The sequence below is a fragment of the Pristiophorus japonicus genome, chromosome 6 (genome assembly GCF_044704955.1).
Source record: "Pristiophorus japonicus isolate sPriJap1 chromosome 6, sPriJap1.hap1, whole genome shotgun sequence".
NCBI lineage: Eukaryota > Metazoa > Chordata > Chondrichthyes > Pristiophoridae > Pristiophorus > Pristiophorus japonicus.
The window spans coordinates 255,852,094-255,871,747 of NC_091982.1; the positions used below are offsets into that span (position 1 = coordinate 255,852,094).

Consider the following 19,654-nt stretch of genomic DNA (forward strand, 5'->3'; position numbering starts at 1 on the left):
CATGGGGAAGATCTTGATTGTGTGCGATAATGTAAAATGGGTGATAGCGAGCCGACTGCCCATATTACATCGTTTTACATTGAGGTCAATGGAAATAAAAATCGGGAAAAGTGGGGTAAAATGGGCTGCCAACTTTCTATCTATCACCCGTTTTACACCAGTGCATAAGTCAAGATCTTCCCCTTGCAGTCTAATCCTTTTAGGCCTCAGATTTTAGTACCGGGGTAGTTTGTCATTGCACACAGGCACAGAATAAGTGATCATATTGGATATGCCACTGGATTTTCTGGCAACAAATTATATAATGGGGCAAATGCTGGAGGGTTGCTGTCCATCTTGGTGGGGTTAAAATTGCAGCAAGGTGAAGATGCAGCCATTGGCATAGACATGTATTGGACAGTGGGCCTCTGGAGGAGAGAAAGACAACACTAGTGATTATCATTTCAATGTATTTTTTTACAATGTACATTTTTTCCGTAATTAGTACAAATGTTAAATGTAAGAATCTGGAAATGCTTTTATGATCCAAGTTATTTTTGTTCGTTACAACTTATATCCACCAGACAGTGTACTATCACCACAGCAGTTATATCATTTAGGAAAGGATGTGGAAGTGTTTGAAATGTATTTGTAAATTTCTTTTGGGAAGGTACAGTAACCAGGTTCTCACAGGACAATGCTCTGCTACAGGTTAAGAAATTGATTCCTGCCTCATTTTACATTGAAATAGGAGAATCTCCATCTGATTTAACCTTTGTGATTGCTTGCAAGTTCAGAGATATGATGGTCTTCCTGGACCAACTGGATTTGTAAGTTTTTAGCTCATGCACTATGATACTGAAACAAACAATAATATGACATTAATAAGTCTGTTCAATGTCAGTTCAATGTTCAATCATATTACAATAATATTCAATAAACAACAAAAGCAAAGACTTAAAACATTGGAACCAAAATTGTTGTAAAACGTAAACAGTTCAATTCTGCTTGTTCCTTCCTGCCTGTTCTTCTTTAGTACTTTCTCAGCCTGGTGCTACTGTTTTATTCTACCTAATTTAGTTTTTCTATCCTTTCAAAGAGATTTGGTGGAATTAAGTCATTGAGCTAAGTAATGTAAGATGGATTTTAATGTAGCCAAATATATGGTAATGCATAAGCAAAATACTGCGGATGCTGGAATCTGAAATAAAAGCAGAAAATGCTGAAATCTCAGCGGGTCAGGCAGCATCTGTGTCAACGTTCCAGGTTGATGACCTTTCGTCAGAACTCATTTTATATGGCAATACATGTTCGAACAGGAATGACTATTGTCATGTATTCAACTGTCATTGTAACCCATGTATAAACTGACCTAAGTTGTACACCATGATAAACACTGACCACTAGGTGGTGAACTTGTGGGAGACACTCCTAACCTGGACTTTCCGGTATAAAAGGGGAAGTTCCACCCACCTTCATCACTTCAGTGCTGGCTAATAAAGGAATGGTCACAGAGTGATCTTCTCTCAAGTATGGGCCTCGTGTGCATTTGTACTGTATAGTAAGGACATATTATTGGCGACGAGAAACTGGGATTTAAAGCACGCGAGCATGGCCACTAGCAGCACAGACGAGAGGTACTGTGTTGGTGATGATTGGGAGATTTTATTGAGAGACTGCAGCAAAGTTTCATCACTAAGGAATGGCTGGGACAGGATTCGGCCGACAAACGCAGGGCTCATCTCCTGATGGTTTGTGGATCCAGGACGTACTCCCTGATGGAGGACCTTCTAGCGCCAGAGAAGCCGGCGGACAAGACTTTTGAAGAGCTCAGTAATTTGATTGGGGAACACTTTAAACCGGCGAGCAGCATGCACATGGCGGGACACCGGTTTTACACGCACCGGCGGCGAGAAGGGCAAAGCATTCCAGACTTCGTGGCAGACCTCCGGCGACAGGCGAGCCTATGTAAGTTCCCAGATGCATGCAGAGCGGAGATGCTGTGAGAATTTTTTATTGAGGGCATCGGGCATGCTGGGGTTTTCAGGAAACTGATTGAGACCAAAGACTTGACCCTGGAAACGGCGGCTTTGATGGCCCAGACATTTATCTCAGGGGAGGAAGAGACCAGAATGATGTTTGACAAAAATCTTGGTTTAAATGCAGCAAATAGACAGGTAGTCAACATTGTTAACGCGGCACACAGTTCTCCAGGCAGACATGGGCAATCGGACATGCCCGAGCCTGTAGTCGAACCCAAAGGGGGATTTCAACAGAGACAATGGCTAGCTGAATGGTGATTCATACCATTGCAAGGGACAATGCGGCCAGTAATGGGGCTATCAACACGTGTCAATGGTGCGCTTAAGGACAGTTACAGAGACAGTCAGAGACGATCGACTGGTAATGGACCTTTTGTTTCCAACAACAGCTCATGTTGGAGGTGTGGAGGCAAACACACAGCCAGAGCTTGCAGATATCAGCAATATACCTGCAGAAATTGCAACGTCAGTGGTCACTTGGCGCATATGTGCAGGAAGTCTGCAGCCAGGTTGATGTACGAGGAGGACGGGCCCGATGTAAGCCCTACGAGGCCAAATGGACACTGGGGGAAATCGCTGGAAGCTGAAGTTCAGCGAGTTCATGTGGAGCACATATACAGTTCATACACCAGGACGCCACCGATAATGATGAAAGTGCTCCTCTATGGCATCCCAGTATCAATGGAGCTAGACACGGGGGCCAGCCAGTCCCTGATGAGTATCAAACAGTTCAACAAGTTGTCCAAGGCCAGGAGGCCGAAATTATTGCCGATTGACGCACAGCTACAGACATATACAAAGGAGATCATTCCGGTGCTCGGCAGCACCACGGTAGTTGTGACCCACAAAGATTCGGAGAACAGGTTGCCACTCTGGATTGTCCCAGGGATGGTCCCGCACTGCTGGGGAGGAGTTGATTTGCTGTCATGAACTGGAAATGGGGCGATGTCAATGCAATTTCTTCTGTGGAGCAAATATCGTGCTCACAGATCCTGGACAAATTTGACTCACTATTTCAACCCGACATTGGCACTTTCATGGGGAGTGCCAAGGTAGTGATTCACATAAACCCGGACGCCAGGCCAGTACACCACAAGGCCAGAGCGGTGCCGTACGTGATGCGGGAAAAGATAAAAGGCGAATTGGACCGCCTGCTGAGGGAAGGCATCATCTCGCCAGTCGAATTCAGTGACTGGGCAAGCCCGATTGTGCCAGTGCTCAAGGTGGATGGGTCGGTCAGGATATATGGTGATTATAAGGCCACCATCAATCGGGTGTCACTCCAAGACCAGTACCCGCTATCAAGAGCGGAGGACCTCTTTGCGACACTATCTGGTGGCAAACTTTTTTCAACACTGGACCTGACCTCAGCTTACATGACCCATGAGCTGGCAAGTGAGTCGAAGAAGCTGACTACCATCACGACACACAAGGGGTTATTTGAGTACAACAGATGTCCGTTCGGGATTCGCTCGGCCGCCGCGATCTTCCAACGAAATATGGAAAGTCTCCTCAAGTCGATTCAGGGACGGTGGTTTTTCAAGAAGACATCCTCATCACGGGTTGCGATACTGAAGAACAACTCCGCAACCTGGAGGAGGTGTTACGCAGACTGGACCAGGTAGGTCTGCGACTGAAAAAGGCGAAGTGCGTCTTCGTAACTCCAGAGGTAGAATTCCTGGGGATAAGGGTAGCAGCAGACGGGATCAGACCTACTGCGTCCAAAACGGAAGCGATCCAGAGAGCACCCAGACCCCGTAACACGACATAGCTGTGTTCTTTCCTGGGGCTCCTGAACTATTTTAGTAACTTTCTTCCCAAATTGACCACGCTGTTAGAGCCGCTACATGTGCTCCTACGCAAAGGTCGCGAATGGGTCTGGGGGGACAGCCAGGAAAGGGCTTTTGATAGAGCACGCAATTTGTTATGTTCCAACAATCTGTTAACGCTATATGACCCATGTAAGAAACTTGTGTTAACGTGTGATGCGTCGTCCTATGGGGTCGGGTGTGTGTTGCAGCATGTTAATGCCAAGGGTCAGTTACAGCCGGTAGCTTATGCCACCAGAAGTCTGTCCCAGGGAGAAAGGGGCTATGGGATGGTAGAAAAGGAAGCGCTTGCATGTGTATATGCAGTAAAAAAAATGCACCAGTACCTGTTTGGCAGGGAATTTGAGCTGGAGACAGATCACAAACCCCTAACGTCCCTTTTGGCTGACAACAAGGCCATAAATACAAATGCGTCGGCCTGCATACAGAGGTGGGCATTCACGTTAGCCGCCTATGACTATACAATTCGGCACAGACCGAGCACTAAAAACTGCGCCGATGCACGCAGCAGGCTCCCACTAGCCACCACTGAGGGGGCAACCGAGCATGCTGCTGAGATGGTCATGGCTGTTGAAGCTTTCGAAAGCGAAGGCTGACAGCCCGTCAAATTAAAGTCTGGACAAATAGAGACCCGCTGTTGTCTTTAGTCAAGAAATGTGTCCTGAATGGGGACTGGGCAGCCACGCACGGGGCATGCCCTGAGGAATTTAAACCATTTCACAGGTGCAAGGATGAACTCTCGATTCAGGCCGATTGCCTACTATGGGGAAACCGAGTAGTCATGCCCCAGATGGGCAGAGAGGCGTTCATCCGAGAACTCCACAATGAGCACCCGGGCATTGCCATGATGAAGACAATTGCCAGGTCACACGTTTGGTGGCCAGGGATAGATGCAGACCTGGAACTTTGTGTTTGCAGGTGCAACACATGTGCTCAGCTGGGCAGTGCCCCCAGGGAAGCCCCCCTTAGCCTCTGGTCCTGGCCCGCCAAGCCTTGGTCACGCATCCATGTGGACTACGCAGGTGCTTTCATGGGAAAAATGTTTTTGGTTGTAGTAGATGCCTACTCCAAATGGATCGAATGTGACATTCTCAATTCAAGCACATCCTCTGCCATGGTAGAAAGTCTACGGGCAATGTTCGCCGCCCATGATCTACCAGACGTCTTGGTCAGCGACAATGGCCCGTGCTTTACAAGCATTGAGTTCCAGGACTTCATGGCAGGAAATGGTATCAACAATGTCAGAACGGCACCGTTCAAGCCGGCCTCAAACAGCCAGGCGGAACAAGCAGTGCAGATAATCAAACAGGGGATGCTCAGAATCCAAGGGGGTTCTCTACAAAGCCGCTTATCACCCCTCCTGTTGGCCAATAGATCCCGACCACACTCGCTCACAGGGGTTCCACCCGCAGAGCTGCTAATGAAAAGGACGCTCAAAACCAGGTTATCCCTCATACACCCCACCATGAAAGAAATTGTTGAGAGCAGGCATCGGTCACAATGTGACTACCATGACAGGAATGCGAGGGCGCGATGTATTGATGTCAATGACCCTGTCTTTGTCCTCAACTACGATGCAGGGCCCAAATGGCTCGCAGGCACCGTGATTGCCAAAGAGGGGAATAGGATTCTGGTAGTTAAACTTATCAATGGACAAATCTGCCACAAACACGTGGATCAAACAAAAAGGAGGTTCAGCAACCCCATAGAAGAAGCAGAGGAAGAACACGACGTAGAGTTTACTCCACCACAGGTGACCGAACACCGAAACCAAGTGGAGGAGAGCGCAGTCACTGTGGGCAGTCCGGACAGGCCTGAGGCACCGCTAACAGCAGACACTCAGGCCAGCGCCCAACAACCGGAGCCCCAACTCAGACGCTCTACAAGGGAGCGTAAACCACCAGAGAGATTTAACCTGTGATCCCAATAAGACTTTGGGGGGGAGGTGATGTCATGTATTCAACTATCATTGTAACCCATGTATAAACTGACCTAAGTTGTACACCGTGAGAACACTGACCACTAGGTGATGAACTTGTGGGAGACACTCCTAACCTGGACTTTCAGATATAAAAGGGGAAGCTCCGCCCACCTTCATCACTTCAGTGCTGGCTAATAAAGGACTGGTCACAGAGTCACCTTCTCTCTAGTATGGGCCTCGTGCGCATTTGTACTGTATAGTAAGGACATATTAACTATCTTGTGCATGATGAAAGGGTCATATTTTGCAATGGGCCAAAATGGGAAATTCAGGGAAGGGAAAAGCCTAATTGATGTTATTACCTTAATGGAAAAGGAAAAGAATTCTTCTTGACTGACCATTTCCAGACAGACAATGTGACGTTATCAGCAAAACAAATCCAAGATGAGGAGAGACTTATTTGGTCAAAAGTCAAAACAAAGTTATTTCCAGCTTTCTATAGATCACTGGTGAAGCCATATTGGAATAGTATGCCCTCTTCTAAATTCACAAAACAAAAACACAACATACCAGCTCCATTGTGTCTACCCCTTGTTCTTGTAGCAGGAGAGGTGCTGTTGGAGATAGCGTAGGCTGTATCTGCATCTGTTCCTTGGACTTATGTCTGGAATTTTGAATGTTGAAGAGCTGGATGCTAACATCAGGTCCAATGAGAGACGCCTAGCATTAGCACAGACAGAATGTTTCAAAGCACCAAACCGAGCAGTGGCTTTATTGGTAAGATAAGCTACACTGCAATTATCGTGCTAGCTTAAAACAAAATAATTTGGGGCCGAAATTCACCTGTTGTGCGCCTCCCGTTAGCACCTCCGGAGGGCACGAACCGGGCCCACATCCGTTCCTGGGGAGGAAGTTAAAGGGGAGCTGCGCCGTGCTGCCATTTTTTTTGGCCGACTCAGCGGAGAAGCCGCGTAGCGCTGCCAATCGCGCCCAAGTAGCGCCAATGATACCGCCCCAACAGGAAGTGGATCGCGCAACATTACGCTCCACTGCCTGTGAGGGGTGGTATTCCCAATTACGTGGCCGGGCTGTGCCGGCCACAGGAAATCCCACCCCGACTGGGTTACTGCCGCCAAACGCTCGAACGCTGGGGAATTTTGTCCTCTTTACCGATTCTAAATAAATTCACAGTACAATGCTGCAAATATTTTTTACAAGGGCATCATCTTCAGGAAAATAGGTAACAAATGAAAAAAAGGTGTGACAAACGCACGATGAAATAATATAAATTATATCAAAATACATCAGAATATTACGCTAAGTGAGACCGCAACATTGAAAATGATACACAACTCAGCTGAATTTCTGCTCCTCAAAACAAAACAAAAAAGGATTTGCCTAATACTTTTTCATACCCCACTGAATTACTAATGCTGGTACTTGATTAATCATTTTCAATTTTTCAGCTATAAATATTGTTTTTAGTGCTTTGCTCCAGTACATTCAAACTCCTTAAAATTTAAGATATTCATTCATTGAATATTTAAAGATATTAATGTGATTCTAATTGTAGACATGGTCTAGCATAGAATCTCAGTTCAGTTTATTAGATCATCTAATGGCAGTGCTCCTGCTCTGCTCCAAAAATATGCTTTCTACACTGATTAATTTGGAAAGCCAGCCGGTATGGAATAAATGGCTACCACTGCCCCAAACTGTTTCTACCCTCCTGCAGCTGATTTACCCTATTACCGTTATTTGGTAACTTTGCAGGAATTAGCTGAAGTAATTTCAACAACAAATGCAAACAAAATACTGTACATGCACTGCACTGATGATGATATCACATAAGAACTTAAGAACATAAGAAATAGGAGCAGGAGTAGGCCATTTGGCCCCTCAAGGCTACTCCGCCATTTAATAAGATCATGGCTGATCTGATCTTGGTCTCAATTCCACTTTCCTGCCCGTTCCCCATAACCCTTGACTCCCTTATCATTCAAAAATCTGTCAATCTCCACCTTAAATATATTCAATGACCCAGTCTCCACAGCTCTTTGCGGTAGAGAATTTTAAAGATTCACGACCCTTTGAGAGAAGAAATTCTTCCTCATCTCCATTTTAAATAGGTAACCCCTTATTCTGAAACTATGCTCCCTAGTTCTAGATTCCCCCATGAGGGGAAACATCCTCTCAGCATCTATACTGTCGAGCCCCCTCAGAATCTCATATGTTTCAATAAGATCACCTCTCATTCTTCTAAACTCCAATGAGTATAGGCCCAACCTGCTCAACCTTTCTTCATAAGACAACCCCTTCATTGTAGGAATCAACCTAGTGAACCTTAAGGATGTCATAGCAGCGCATTTGGAAAGAGGTGACATGATAGGTCCAAGTCAGCATGGATTTGTGAAAGGGAAATCATGCTTGACAAATCTTCTGGAATTTTTTGAGGATGTTTCCAGTAGAGTGGACAAGGGAGAACCAGTTGATATGATATATTTGGACTTTCAGAAGGCTTTCTACAAGGTCCCACACAAGAGATTAATATGCAAAGTTAAAGCACATGGGATTGGGGGTAGTGTGCTGACATGGATTGAGAACTGGTTGTCAGACAGGAAGCAAAGAGTAGGAGTAAATGGGTACTTTTCAGAATGGCAGGCAGTGACTAGTGGGGTACCGCAAGGTTCTGTGCTGGGGCCCCAGCTGTTTACACTGTACATTAATGATTTAGATGAGGGGATTAAATGTAGTATCTCCAAATTTGCGGATGACACTAAGTTGGGTGGCAGTGTGAGCTGCGAGGAGGATGCTATGAGGCTGCAGAGCGACTTGGATAGGTTAGGTGAGTGGGCAAATGCATGGCAGATGAAGAATAATGTGGATAAATGTGAGGTTATCCACTTTGGTGGTAAAAACAGAGAGACAGACTATTATCTGAATGGTGACAGATTAGGAAAAGGGGAGGTGCAACGAGACCTGGGTGTCATGGTACATCAGTCATTGAAGGTTGGCATGCAGGTACAGCAGGCGGTTAAGAAAGCAAATGGCATGTTGGCCTTCATAGCGAGGGGATTTGAGTACAGGGGCAGGGAGGTGTTGCTACAGTTGTACAGGGCCTTGGTGAGGCCACACCTGGAGTATTGTGTACAGTTTTGGTCTCCTAACCTGAGGAAGGACATTCTTGCTATTGAGGGAGTGCAGCGAAGGTTCACCAGACTGATTCCCGGGATGGCGGGACTGACCTATCAAAAAAGACTGGATCAACTGGGCTTGTATTCACTGGAGTTCAGAAGAATGAGAGGGGACCTCATAGAAACGTTTAAAATTCTGATAGGTTCAGACAGGTTAGATGCAGGAAGAATGTTCCCAATGTTGGGGAAGTCCAGAACCAGGGGTCACAGTCTAAGGATAAGGGGTAAGCCATTTAGAACCGAGATGAGGAGAAACTTCTTCACCCAGAGAGTGGTGAACCTGTGGAATTCTCTACCACAGAAAGTTGTTGAGGCCAATTCACTAAAAATTCAAAAAGGAGTTAGACTAGGGGGATCAAGGGGTATGGCGAGAAAGCAGGAATGGGGTACTGAAGTTGCATGTTCAGCCATGAACTCATTGAATGGCGGTGCAGGCTCGAAGGGCCGAATGGCCTACTCCTGCACCTATTTTCTATGTTTCTATGTTTTCTCTGACCTACCTTCAATGCAAGAGTATCCCTTCTTTAATAAGGAAACCCAAACTGTATGCAGTACTCCAGGTGTAGTCTTGTAGCAAGATTTCCCTACTTTTATAAACCATCCCCCTTGCAATAAAGGCTAACATTCCATTTGCCTTCCTAATTACTTGCTGTACCTGCATGCTAACTTTTTGTCTTTCATGTACAAGGAACTCCACATCCCTCTGTAGCATTTGTGGTCTCTCTCCATTTAAATAATAATTTGCTTTTTTATTTGGTCGACCAAAGTGGATAACCTCACATTTTCCCACATTATATTCCATCTGCCAAATTTTTGCCCACTCACTTAGCCTGTCTATATCCCTTTGCAGATTTCTTTGTGCCCTCCTCACAACTTGCTTTCCCACCCATCTTTGTATCAGCAAATATGTCTACAGTACACTCGCTCCCTTCATCCAAGTCATTAATATAGATTGTAAATAGTTGAGGCCCCAGCACTGATCCCTGTGTTACCCCACTGGTTATAGTTTGCCAACCTGAAAATGACCCATTTTTCCTGACTGTCTGCTTTCTATTAGTTAGCCAATCCTCTATACACGCTAATATATTACCCCCAACCCCGTGAGCTCTTATCTTGTGCAGTAACCTTTTATGTGGCATCTTATCGAATGCCTTCTGGAAATCCAAAAACACCACATCCACTTTACTCACCCTGCTCATTACATCCTCAAAGAACTCCAGCAAATCTGTGAAACACGATTTCCCTTTCAGAAAAGCATGCTGACTCTGCTTGATTGTTTTTTGATTTTCTAAATAACTTGCGGCTACTTCCTTAATAATGGACTCCAGCATTTTCCCAATGACAGATGTTAGGCTAACTGGTGTATAGTTTCCTGCTTTCTGTCTCTCTCCTTTCTTGAATAAGAGCATTACATTTGTGGTTTTCCAATCCGCTGGGACCGCTCCAGAATCCAGGGAATTTTGATAGATTACAACTAATGCATCCACTATCTGTGCAGCCACTTATTGTAAGACCCTAGGAGGCAAGCCCTCAGGTCCAGGGGATCTTTAGTCCCACTAGTCAGCCTTTAGTCCCACTAGTTTGCCTAATACTTTTTCTCTAGTGATAGTGATTGTTTTAAGTTCCTCCCTCCCTATAGCCCCTTGATTATCTATTATTATTGGGATGCTTTCCATGTCTTCTACCGTGAAGACCGATACAAAATATTTGTTCAAAGTCTCTGCCATTTCCTTGTTTCCTATTATTAATTCCCCAGTCTCATCCTTTATGGGACCAACATTTACTTTAGCTATTCACTTCCTTTTTATATAAGTGTAGAAGTTCTTACTGTCTGTTTTTATATTTCTTGGTAGTTTACTCTCAATCTATCTTCTCTTTGCCAAGTAGTAGGGATGTTGGGGAGGGCATCAAACAGGAAATTAGGGCTGCATGCAATAAAGGTGTAGCAGTTATAATGGGTGACTTTAATATGCACATAGATTGGGCTAGCCAAACTGGAAGCAATACGGTGGAGGAGGATTTCCTGGAGTGCATAAGGGATGGTTTTCTAGACCAATATGTTGAGAAACCAACTAGGGGGGAGGCCATCTTAGACTGGGTGTTGTGTAATGAGAGAGGATTAATTAGCAATCTCATTGTGCGAGGCCCCTTGGGGAAGAGTGACCATAATATGGTGGAATTCTGCATTAGGATGGAGAATGAAACAGTAAATTCAGAGACCATGGTCCAGAACTTAAAGAAGGGTAACTTTGAAGGTATGAAGCCAGAATTGGCTAGGATAGATTGGCGAATGATACTGAAGGGGTTGACTGTGGATGGGCAATGGCAGACATTTAGAGACCGCATGGATGAATTACAACAATTGTACATTCCTGTCTGGCGTAAAAATAAAAAAGGGAAGGTGGCTCAACCGTGGCTATCAAGGGAAATCAGGGATAGTATTAAAGCCAAGGAAATGGCATACAAATTGGCCAGAAATAGCAGCGAACCTGGGGACTGGGAGAAATTTAGAACTCAGCAGAGGAGGACAAAGGGTTTGATTAGGTCAGGGAAAATGGAGTACGAGAAGAAGCTTGCAGGGAATATTAAGGCGGATTGCAAAAGTTTCTATAGGTATGTAAAGAGAAAAAGGTTAGTAAAGACAAATGTAGGTCCCCTGCAGTCAGAATCAGGGGAAGTCATAACGGGGAACAAAGAAATGGCAGACCAATTGAACAAGTACTTTGGTTCGGTATTCACTAAGGAGGATACAAACAACCTTCCGGATATAAAAGGGGTCAGAGGGTCTAGTAAGGAGGGGGAACTGAGGGAAATCTTTATTAGTCGGGAAATTGTGTTGGGGAAATTGATGGGATTGAAGGCCGATAAATCCCAAGGGCCTGATGGACTGCATCCCAGAGTACTTAAGGAGGTGGCCTTGGAAAAAGCGGATGCATTGACAGTCATTTTCCAACATTCCATTGACTCTGGATCAGTTCCTATGAAGTGGAGGGTAGCCAATGTAACCCCACTTTAAAAAAAAGGAGGGAGAGAGAAAACAGGGAATTATAAACCGGTCAGCCTGACCTCAGTAGTGGGTAAAATGATGGAATCAATTATTAAGGATGTCATAGCAGTGCATCTGGAAAATGGTGACATGATAGGTCCAAGTCAGCATGGATTTGTGAAAGGGAAATCATGCTTGACAAATCTTCTGGAATTTTTTGAGGATGTTTCCAGTAAAGTGGACAAAGGGGAACCAGTTGATGTGGTATATTTGGACTTTCAGAAGGCTTTCGACAAGGTCCCACACAAGAGATTAATGTGCAAAGTTAAAGCACATGGGATTGGGGGTAGTGCGCTGACGTGGATTGAGAACTGGTTGTCAGACAGGAAGCAAAGAGTAGGAGTAAACGGGTACTTTTCAGAATGGCAGGCAGTGACTAGTGGGGTGCCGCAAGGTTCTGTGCTGGGGCCCCAGCTGTTTACATTGTACATTAATGATTTAGACGAGTGGATTAAATGCAGTATCTCCAAATTTGCGGATGACACTAAGTTGGGTGGCAGTGTGAGCTGCGAGGAGGATGCTATTAGGCTGCAGAGTGACTTGGATAGGTTAGGTGAGTGGGCAAATGCATGGCAGATGAAGTATAATGTGGATAAATGTGAGGTTATCCATTTTGGTGGTAAAAACAGAGAGACAGACTATTATCTGAATGGTGACAGATTAGGAAAAGGGAAGGTGCAACGAGACCTGGGTGTCATGGTACATCAGTCATTGAAGGTTAGCATGCAGGTACAGCAGGCGGTTAAGAAAGCAAATGGCATGTTGGCCTTCATAGCGAGGGGATTTGAATACAGGGGCCGGGAAGGTGTTGCTACAGTTGTACAGGGCCTTGGTGAGGCCACACCTGGAGTATTGTGTACAGTTTTGGTCTCCTAACTTGAGGAAGGACATTCTTGCTATTGAGGGAGTGCAGCGAAGATTCACCAGACTGATTCCCGGGATGGCGGGACTGACCTATCAAGAAAGACTGGATCAACTGGGCTTGTATTCACTGGAGTTCAGAAGAATGAGAGGGGACCTCATGGAAACGTTTAAAATTCTGACGGGTTTAGACAGGTTAGATGCAGGAAGAATGTTCCCAATGTTGGGGAAGTCCAGAACCAGGGGTTACAGTCTGAGGATAAGGGGTAAGCCATTTAGGACCGAGATGAGGAGAAACTTCTTCACCCAGAGAGTGGTGAACCTGTGGAATTCTCTACCACAGAAAGTAGTTGAGGCCAATTCACTAAATATATTCAAAAGGGAGTTAGATGAAGTCCTTACTACTCGGGGGATCAAGGGTTATGGCGAGAAAGCAGGAAGGGGGCACTGAAGTTTCATGTTCAGCCATGAACTCATTGAATGGCGGTGCAGGCTAGAAGGGCTGAATGGCCTGCTCCTGCACCTATTTTCTATGTTTCTATGTTTCTAAGAGGTTATCCTTTGCTGGTTTCTAAAAAATTCCCAATCCTCTGGCCTACCACTAATCTTCGCAACATTGTACCCTTTGTTTTCAATTTAATACCATCCTTAATTTCTTTAGTTAGTCACAGATGGTTCATCCTTCTCGTAGAGTCTTTCTTTCTCACTGGAATATATCTTTGCTGAGAGTTATGAAATATCTCCTTAAATATCTGCCACTGCTTATCTACCATCTTATCCTTGAATCTATATTCCTATTCCACTTTTGCCAACTCTGTCTTCATAGTTTTGTGATTGCCTTTATTTAAGTTCAGGACACTAGTTTGTGACCCAAGTTTCTCACCCTCAAACTGACTTTGAAATTCTAACATGCTATGATCACTCTTCCCTAGAGGATCCTTTGCTATGAGATCATTAATTAATCCTGTCTCATTACACATTACCAGATCTAAAATAGCCTGCTCCCTGGTTGGTTCCACAACATATTTTTCTAAGAAACCATGGAAACAGGCTAGATGAAGCATACAAGTGTGAGGGAGGTGAGAGGACATGAACTGGGACACAATTATTAACTTGGGGGTACTCCAGCTTTAACACTGTGCCTGTATTTTCTGTCGCTCTAGAAATTAAAAAATAAAATTAAGCAGAAGCTGTGACAAGAGCATTGCCCAAAATTGAAGTGGAATAAGAGGCATGTGCACGATCTCTAGACATCTCCAGATCAATAATTCTGAAGCAGGATTCTTCTCCAAACACCAGGTAATGTGGACTTTACCCAATTGTGCAAAAGGATAGTATGCAGGTACAGCAAGTGATCAGGAAGGCCAATGGTATCTTGGCCTTTATTGCAAAGGAGATGGAGTATAAAAGCAGGGAAGTCTTGCTACAGCTATACAAGGTATTGGTGACGCCACACCTGGAATACTGCGTGCAATTTTGGTTTCCATATTTACAAAAGGATATACTTTGGAGGCAGTTCAGAGAAGGTTGATTCCGGGGATGAGGGGGTTGACTTAAGAGGAAAGGTTGAGTAATTTGGGCCTCTACTCATTGGAATTCACAAAATTCCGGTTCTGGGGTAGGTGGGACCAGTACAAACCGGACGGTCTGCACCTGGGCAGGACCGGAACCAATGTCCTAGGGGGAGTGTTTGCTAGTGCTGTTGGGGAGGATTTAAACTAATATGGCAGGGGGATGGGTACCAAGGCAGGGAGACAGAGGGAAACAAAAAGGAGGCAAAAGCAAATGACAGAAAGGAGATGAGGAAAAGTGGAGGGCAGAGAAACCCAAGGCAAAGAACAAAAAGGGCCACTGTACAGCAAAATTCTAAAAGGACAAAGGCTGTTAAAAAAACAAGCCTGAAGGCTTTGTGTCTTAATGCAAGGAGTATCCGCAATGAGGTGGATGAATTAACTGTGCAAATAGATGTTAACAAATATGATGTGATTGGGATTACGGAGACGTGGCTCCAGGATGATCAGGGCTGAGAACTCAACATCCAGGGGTATTCAACATTCAGGAAAGATAGAATAAAAGGAAAAGGAGGTGGGGTAGCATTGCTGGTTAAGGAGGAAATTAAGGCAATAGTTCAGAAGGACATTAGCTTGGATGATGTGGAATCTATATGGGTAGAGCTGCAGAATACCAAAGGGCAAAATACGTTAGTGGGAGTTGTGTACAGACCTCCAAACAGTAGTAGTGATGTTGGGGAGGGCATCAAACATGAAATTAGGGGTGCGCGCAATAAAGGTGCAGCAGTTATAATGGGTGACTTTAATATGCACATAGATTGGGTTAACCAAACTGGAAGCAATAAAGTGGAGGAGGATTTCCTGGAGTGCATAAGGGATGGTTTTTTAGACCAATATGTCGAGGAACCAACTAGGGGGGAGGCCATCTTAGACTGGGTGTTGTGTAATGAGAGAGGATTAATTAGCAATCTCATTGTGCGAAGCCCCTTGGGGAAGAGTGACCATAATATGATGGAATTCTGCATTAGGATGGAGAATGAAACAGTTAATTCAGAGACCATGGTCCAGAACTTAAGGAAGGGTAACTTTGAAGGTATGAGGCGTGAATTGGCTAGGATAGATTGGCGAATGATACTGAAGGGGTTGACTGTGGATGAGCAGTGGCAGACATTTAGAGACCGCATGGATGAACTACAACAATTGTACATTCCTGTCTGGCGTAAAAATAAAAAAGGGAAGGTGGCTCAACCGTGGCTATCAAGGGAAATCAGGGATAGTATTAAAGCCAAGGAAGTGGCATACAAATTGGCCAGAAATAGCAGCGAACCCGGGGACTGGGAGAAATTTAGAACTCAGCAGAGGAGGACAAAGGGTTTGATTAGGGCAGGGAAAATGGAGTACGAGAAGAAGCTTGCAGGGAACATTAAGACAGATTGCAAAAGTTTCTATAGATATGTAAAGAGAAAAAGGTTAGTAAAGACAAACGTAGGTCCCCTGCAGTCAGAATCAGGGGAAGTCATAACGGGGAACAAAGAAATGGCGGACCAATTGAACAAGTACTTTGGTTCGGTATTCACTGAGGAGGACACAAACAACCTTCCGGATATAAAAGGGGTCGGAGGGTCTAGTAAGGAGGAGGAACTGAGGGAAATCCTTATTAGTCGGGAAATTGTGTTTGGGAAATTGATGGGATTGAAGGCCGATAAATCCCCAGGGCCTGATGGACTGCATCCCAGAGTACTTAAGGAGGTGGCCTTGGAAATAGTTGATGCATTGACAGTCATTTTCCAACATTCCATTGACTCTGGATCAGTTCCTATGGAGTGGAGGGTAGCCAATGTAACCCCACTTTTTAAAAAAGGAGGGAGAGATAACAGGGAATTATAGACCGGTCAGCCTGACATCGGTAGTGGGTAAAATGATGGAATCAATTATTAAGGATGTCATAGCAGTGCATTTGGAAAGAGGTGATATGATAGGTCCAAGTCAGCATGGATTTGTGAAAGGGAAATCATGCTTGACAAATCTTCTGGAATTTTTTGAGGATGTTTCCAGTAGAGTGGACAAGGGAGAACCAGTTGATGTGGTATATTTGGACTTTCAGAAGGCTTTCGACAAGGTCCCACACAAGAGATTAATGTGCAAAGTTAAAGCACATGAAATTGGGGGTAGTGTGCTGACATGGATTGAGAACTGGTTGTCAGACAGGAAGCAAAGAGTAGGAGTAAATGGGGTCTTTTCAGAATGGCAGGCAGTGACTAGTGGGGTACCGCAAGGTTCTGTGCTGGGGCCCCAGCTGTTTACACTGTACATTAATGATTTAGACGAGTGGATTAAATGTAGTATCTCCAAATTTGCGGATGACACTAAGTTGGGTGGCAGTGTGAGCTGCGAGGAGGATGCTATGAGGCTGCAGAGTGACTTGGATAGGTTAGGTGAGTGGGCAAATGCATGGCAGATGAAGTATAATGTGGATAAATGTGAGGTTATCCATTTTGGTGGTAAAAACAGAGAGCCAGACTATTATCTGAATGGTGACAGATTAGGAAATGGGGAGGTGCAAAGAGACCTGGGTGTCATGGTACATCAGTCATTGAAGGTTGGCATGCAGGTACAGCAGGCGGTTAAGAAAGCAAATGGCATGTTGGCCTTCATAGCGAGGGGATTTGAGTACAGGGGCAGGGAGGTGTTGCTACAGTTGTACAGGGCCTTGGTGAGGCCACACCTGGAGTATTGTGTACAGTTTTGGTCTCCTAACCTGAGGAAGGACATTCTTGCTATTGAGGGAGTGCAGCGAAGGTTCACCAGACTAATTCCCGGGATGGCGGGACTGACCTATCAAGAAAGACTGGATCAACTGGGCTTGTATTCGCTGGAGTTCAGAAGAATGAGAGGGGACCTCATAGAAACGTTTAAAATTCTGACGGGGTTAGACAGGTTGGATGCAGGAAGAATGTTCCCAATGTTGGGGAAGTCCAGAACCAGGGGTCACAGTCTAAGAATAAGGGGTAAGCTATTTAGGACCGAGATGAGGAGGAATTTCTTCACCCAGAGAGTGGTGAACCTGTGGAATTCTCTACCACAGAAAGTTGTTGAGGCCAATTCACTAAATATATTCAAAAAGGAGTTAGATGAAGTCCTTACTACTAGGGGGATCAAGGGGTATGGTGAGAAAGCAGGAATGGGGTACTGAAGTTGCATGTTCAGCCATGAACTCATTGAATGGCGGTGCAGACTAGAAGGGCCGAATGGCCTACTCCTGCACCTATTTTCTATGTTTCTATGTTTCTAAAATGAGAGGTGATCTTATCGAAACGTATAAGATTATGAGGAGGCTTGACAAGGTGGATGCAGAGAGGATGTTTCCACTGATGGGGGAGACTGGAACTAGAGGGCATGATCTTAGAATAAGGGGCCGCTAATTTAAAACAGAGATGAGGAGGAATTTCTTCTCTCAGAGGGTTGTAAATCTGTGGAATTTGCTGCCTCAGAGATCTGTGGAAGCTGGGACATTGAATAATTTAAGACATAAATAGACAGTTTCTTAAATGATAAAAGAATAAAGGGTTATGGGGACCAGTCGGGGAAGTCGAGCTAAGTCCATGATCAGATCAGCCATGATATTATTGATTGGCAGAGCAGGCTCGAGGGGCCGTATGGCCTACTCCTGTTCCTATTTTTTATATTGTTATGTTCTTATAATTGAGATCAAATTTGAATATTTACAGATGCATGGGAAAGAGAACAGTCAGCAGGAAATTTTTAGCACAGGTTGTGTTCAACAAGTTTACTACAGTTTCTTGGACATCACTGCGTCGATAGAGGAAATGCAGTAGATGCAGAGTTTATAGATTTACAGAGGCATTTGATAAGCTGTCTCACAGGAGGCTTGTTGCAAACATTCAGTCATATGGTAATGTAGCAACATGAATAGAGAGTTATCTAAGAAGATAAAAGATGCTTCAGAAATGCAAGCTTTCTTTATATGTGCTTTATGTGTTTACACAGGTATTAAAGCACAACAAAAAACATTGCTTAATTTGAGTAAATCTAAGCATTCACCCTATAAATACTTTGACCACTAACTGACTGCACCTGAAAGAAAAAACATTCCTCATCGAAGATCAGATCGTTCTTGGCAATTTTACATTGTCTTACCATGTTTTTAAAGCTGCCAAGAATGGCAGTGGTGATAATTCCCAAAAGAAAGGCAGACACATTCAGCGCTGTTACCAGCCAAATCATGATGTATACAAAGTGCACCTCTTGGCAACTCTTCACTCCAACAAACTCGAAGTAATTGTTCAAATAGCCGCCACTGTAGAAAGAAAAGTGCTTAATTGATGAATGAATTTCTAACCAGATAAGAGTGGACTAAGTTCTGATCTCTTGATTAAGTGCCCACCCATCTTAAATCAGTTTGTAACGCAAGAGATTTTCTGACACAAACTTGATGGAGCAGTTAGAATCCCACGTGTATGCCACCAATGCTATTCAAGTGTATTTTAACTAGCAAGTTTGTCATTGATTAAGTGTTATGCTCAATGAGGCAGTGCTAGGAAATCTGGGGGCGAAATTGCCCCGCGCCCCATTTGGGTTCGGTAACCTTCTGGGGCCGGGACTTTTAGCGTCCGGCGCCAAAGTCCCGCCCCCAATGTGGAATTGCCCCTTTAATCACCCCCCCCCCCCGAGCGGATGTCCCCAGCTTCGCAACCCGCTAAGCTAGCGTTGAAATTCGCCCGTGCCAGCCTCATGGCCCCGCAGTGCAATTTCCCCCGCGGGGCGTTAAGGGGTTGATGCGGGGTGGCGAGGGGTTGCCACGCATGGTGGTGACATCATCACCTGTTGTGCGACGGCAAGGGGCGTTAACCGCAGGACGCAGCACTGCCAAGCCAGCGCCTCCACAACCACCTGGGAAATTTCTCAGGAGGTGGTAATGTCTCCCCCCCCCCGGACAAAAATTGTCTTCCCCCCCCCCCCCCCCCCCCGGAGGTGCTAACGGGGCTATAAAAAGGGCCAATTTTCCCCCTCAGAATGTACTTGCAAAGTTACCACCAATTCTGAAAGATCAGATACAGCAGGAGCCAGATGCAGTGTCAGGCTCACAAGGCTTTGGAGAGAGTGCAGAGGAAATTTACTGGAATGGTAGCAGGGATGAGGGCTTTCAGTTATCTGGAGAGGCTGGAGAAGCTGGAGGTGCTCTCGTTAAAGCAGAGAAGATTAAGGGGAGATTTAATAGAGGTGTTCAAAATTATGAGGGGTTTTGATAGA

At 45.0% G+C, this 19,654-nt stretch overlaps 1 protein-coding gene across 1 annotated transcript in view; it reads right to left on the minus strand.

The window, feature by feature from the left end:
• Positions 1-260: 260 nt before the first annotated feature.
• LOC139265468 (transmembrane protein 255B) overlaps positions 261-19,654 on the minus strand; it is a 113,322-nt gene continuing 93,928 nt past the window's right edge. The window contains exons 7-9 of the mRNA XM_070882485.1: positions 18,542-18,701; positions 6,342-6,491; positions 261-407 (exon numbers count right to left, since the gene is read on the minus strand). Of these exons, the coding sequence (XP_070738586.1) occupies positions 261-407; positions 6,342-6,491; positions 18,542-18,701 (457 nt within the window). The remainder of the gene's footprint in view (positions 408-6,341; positions 6,492-18,541; positions 18,702-19,654) is intronic.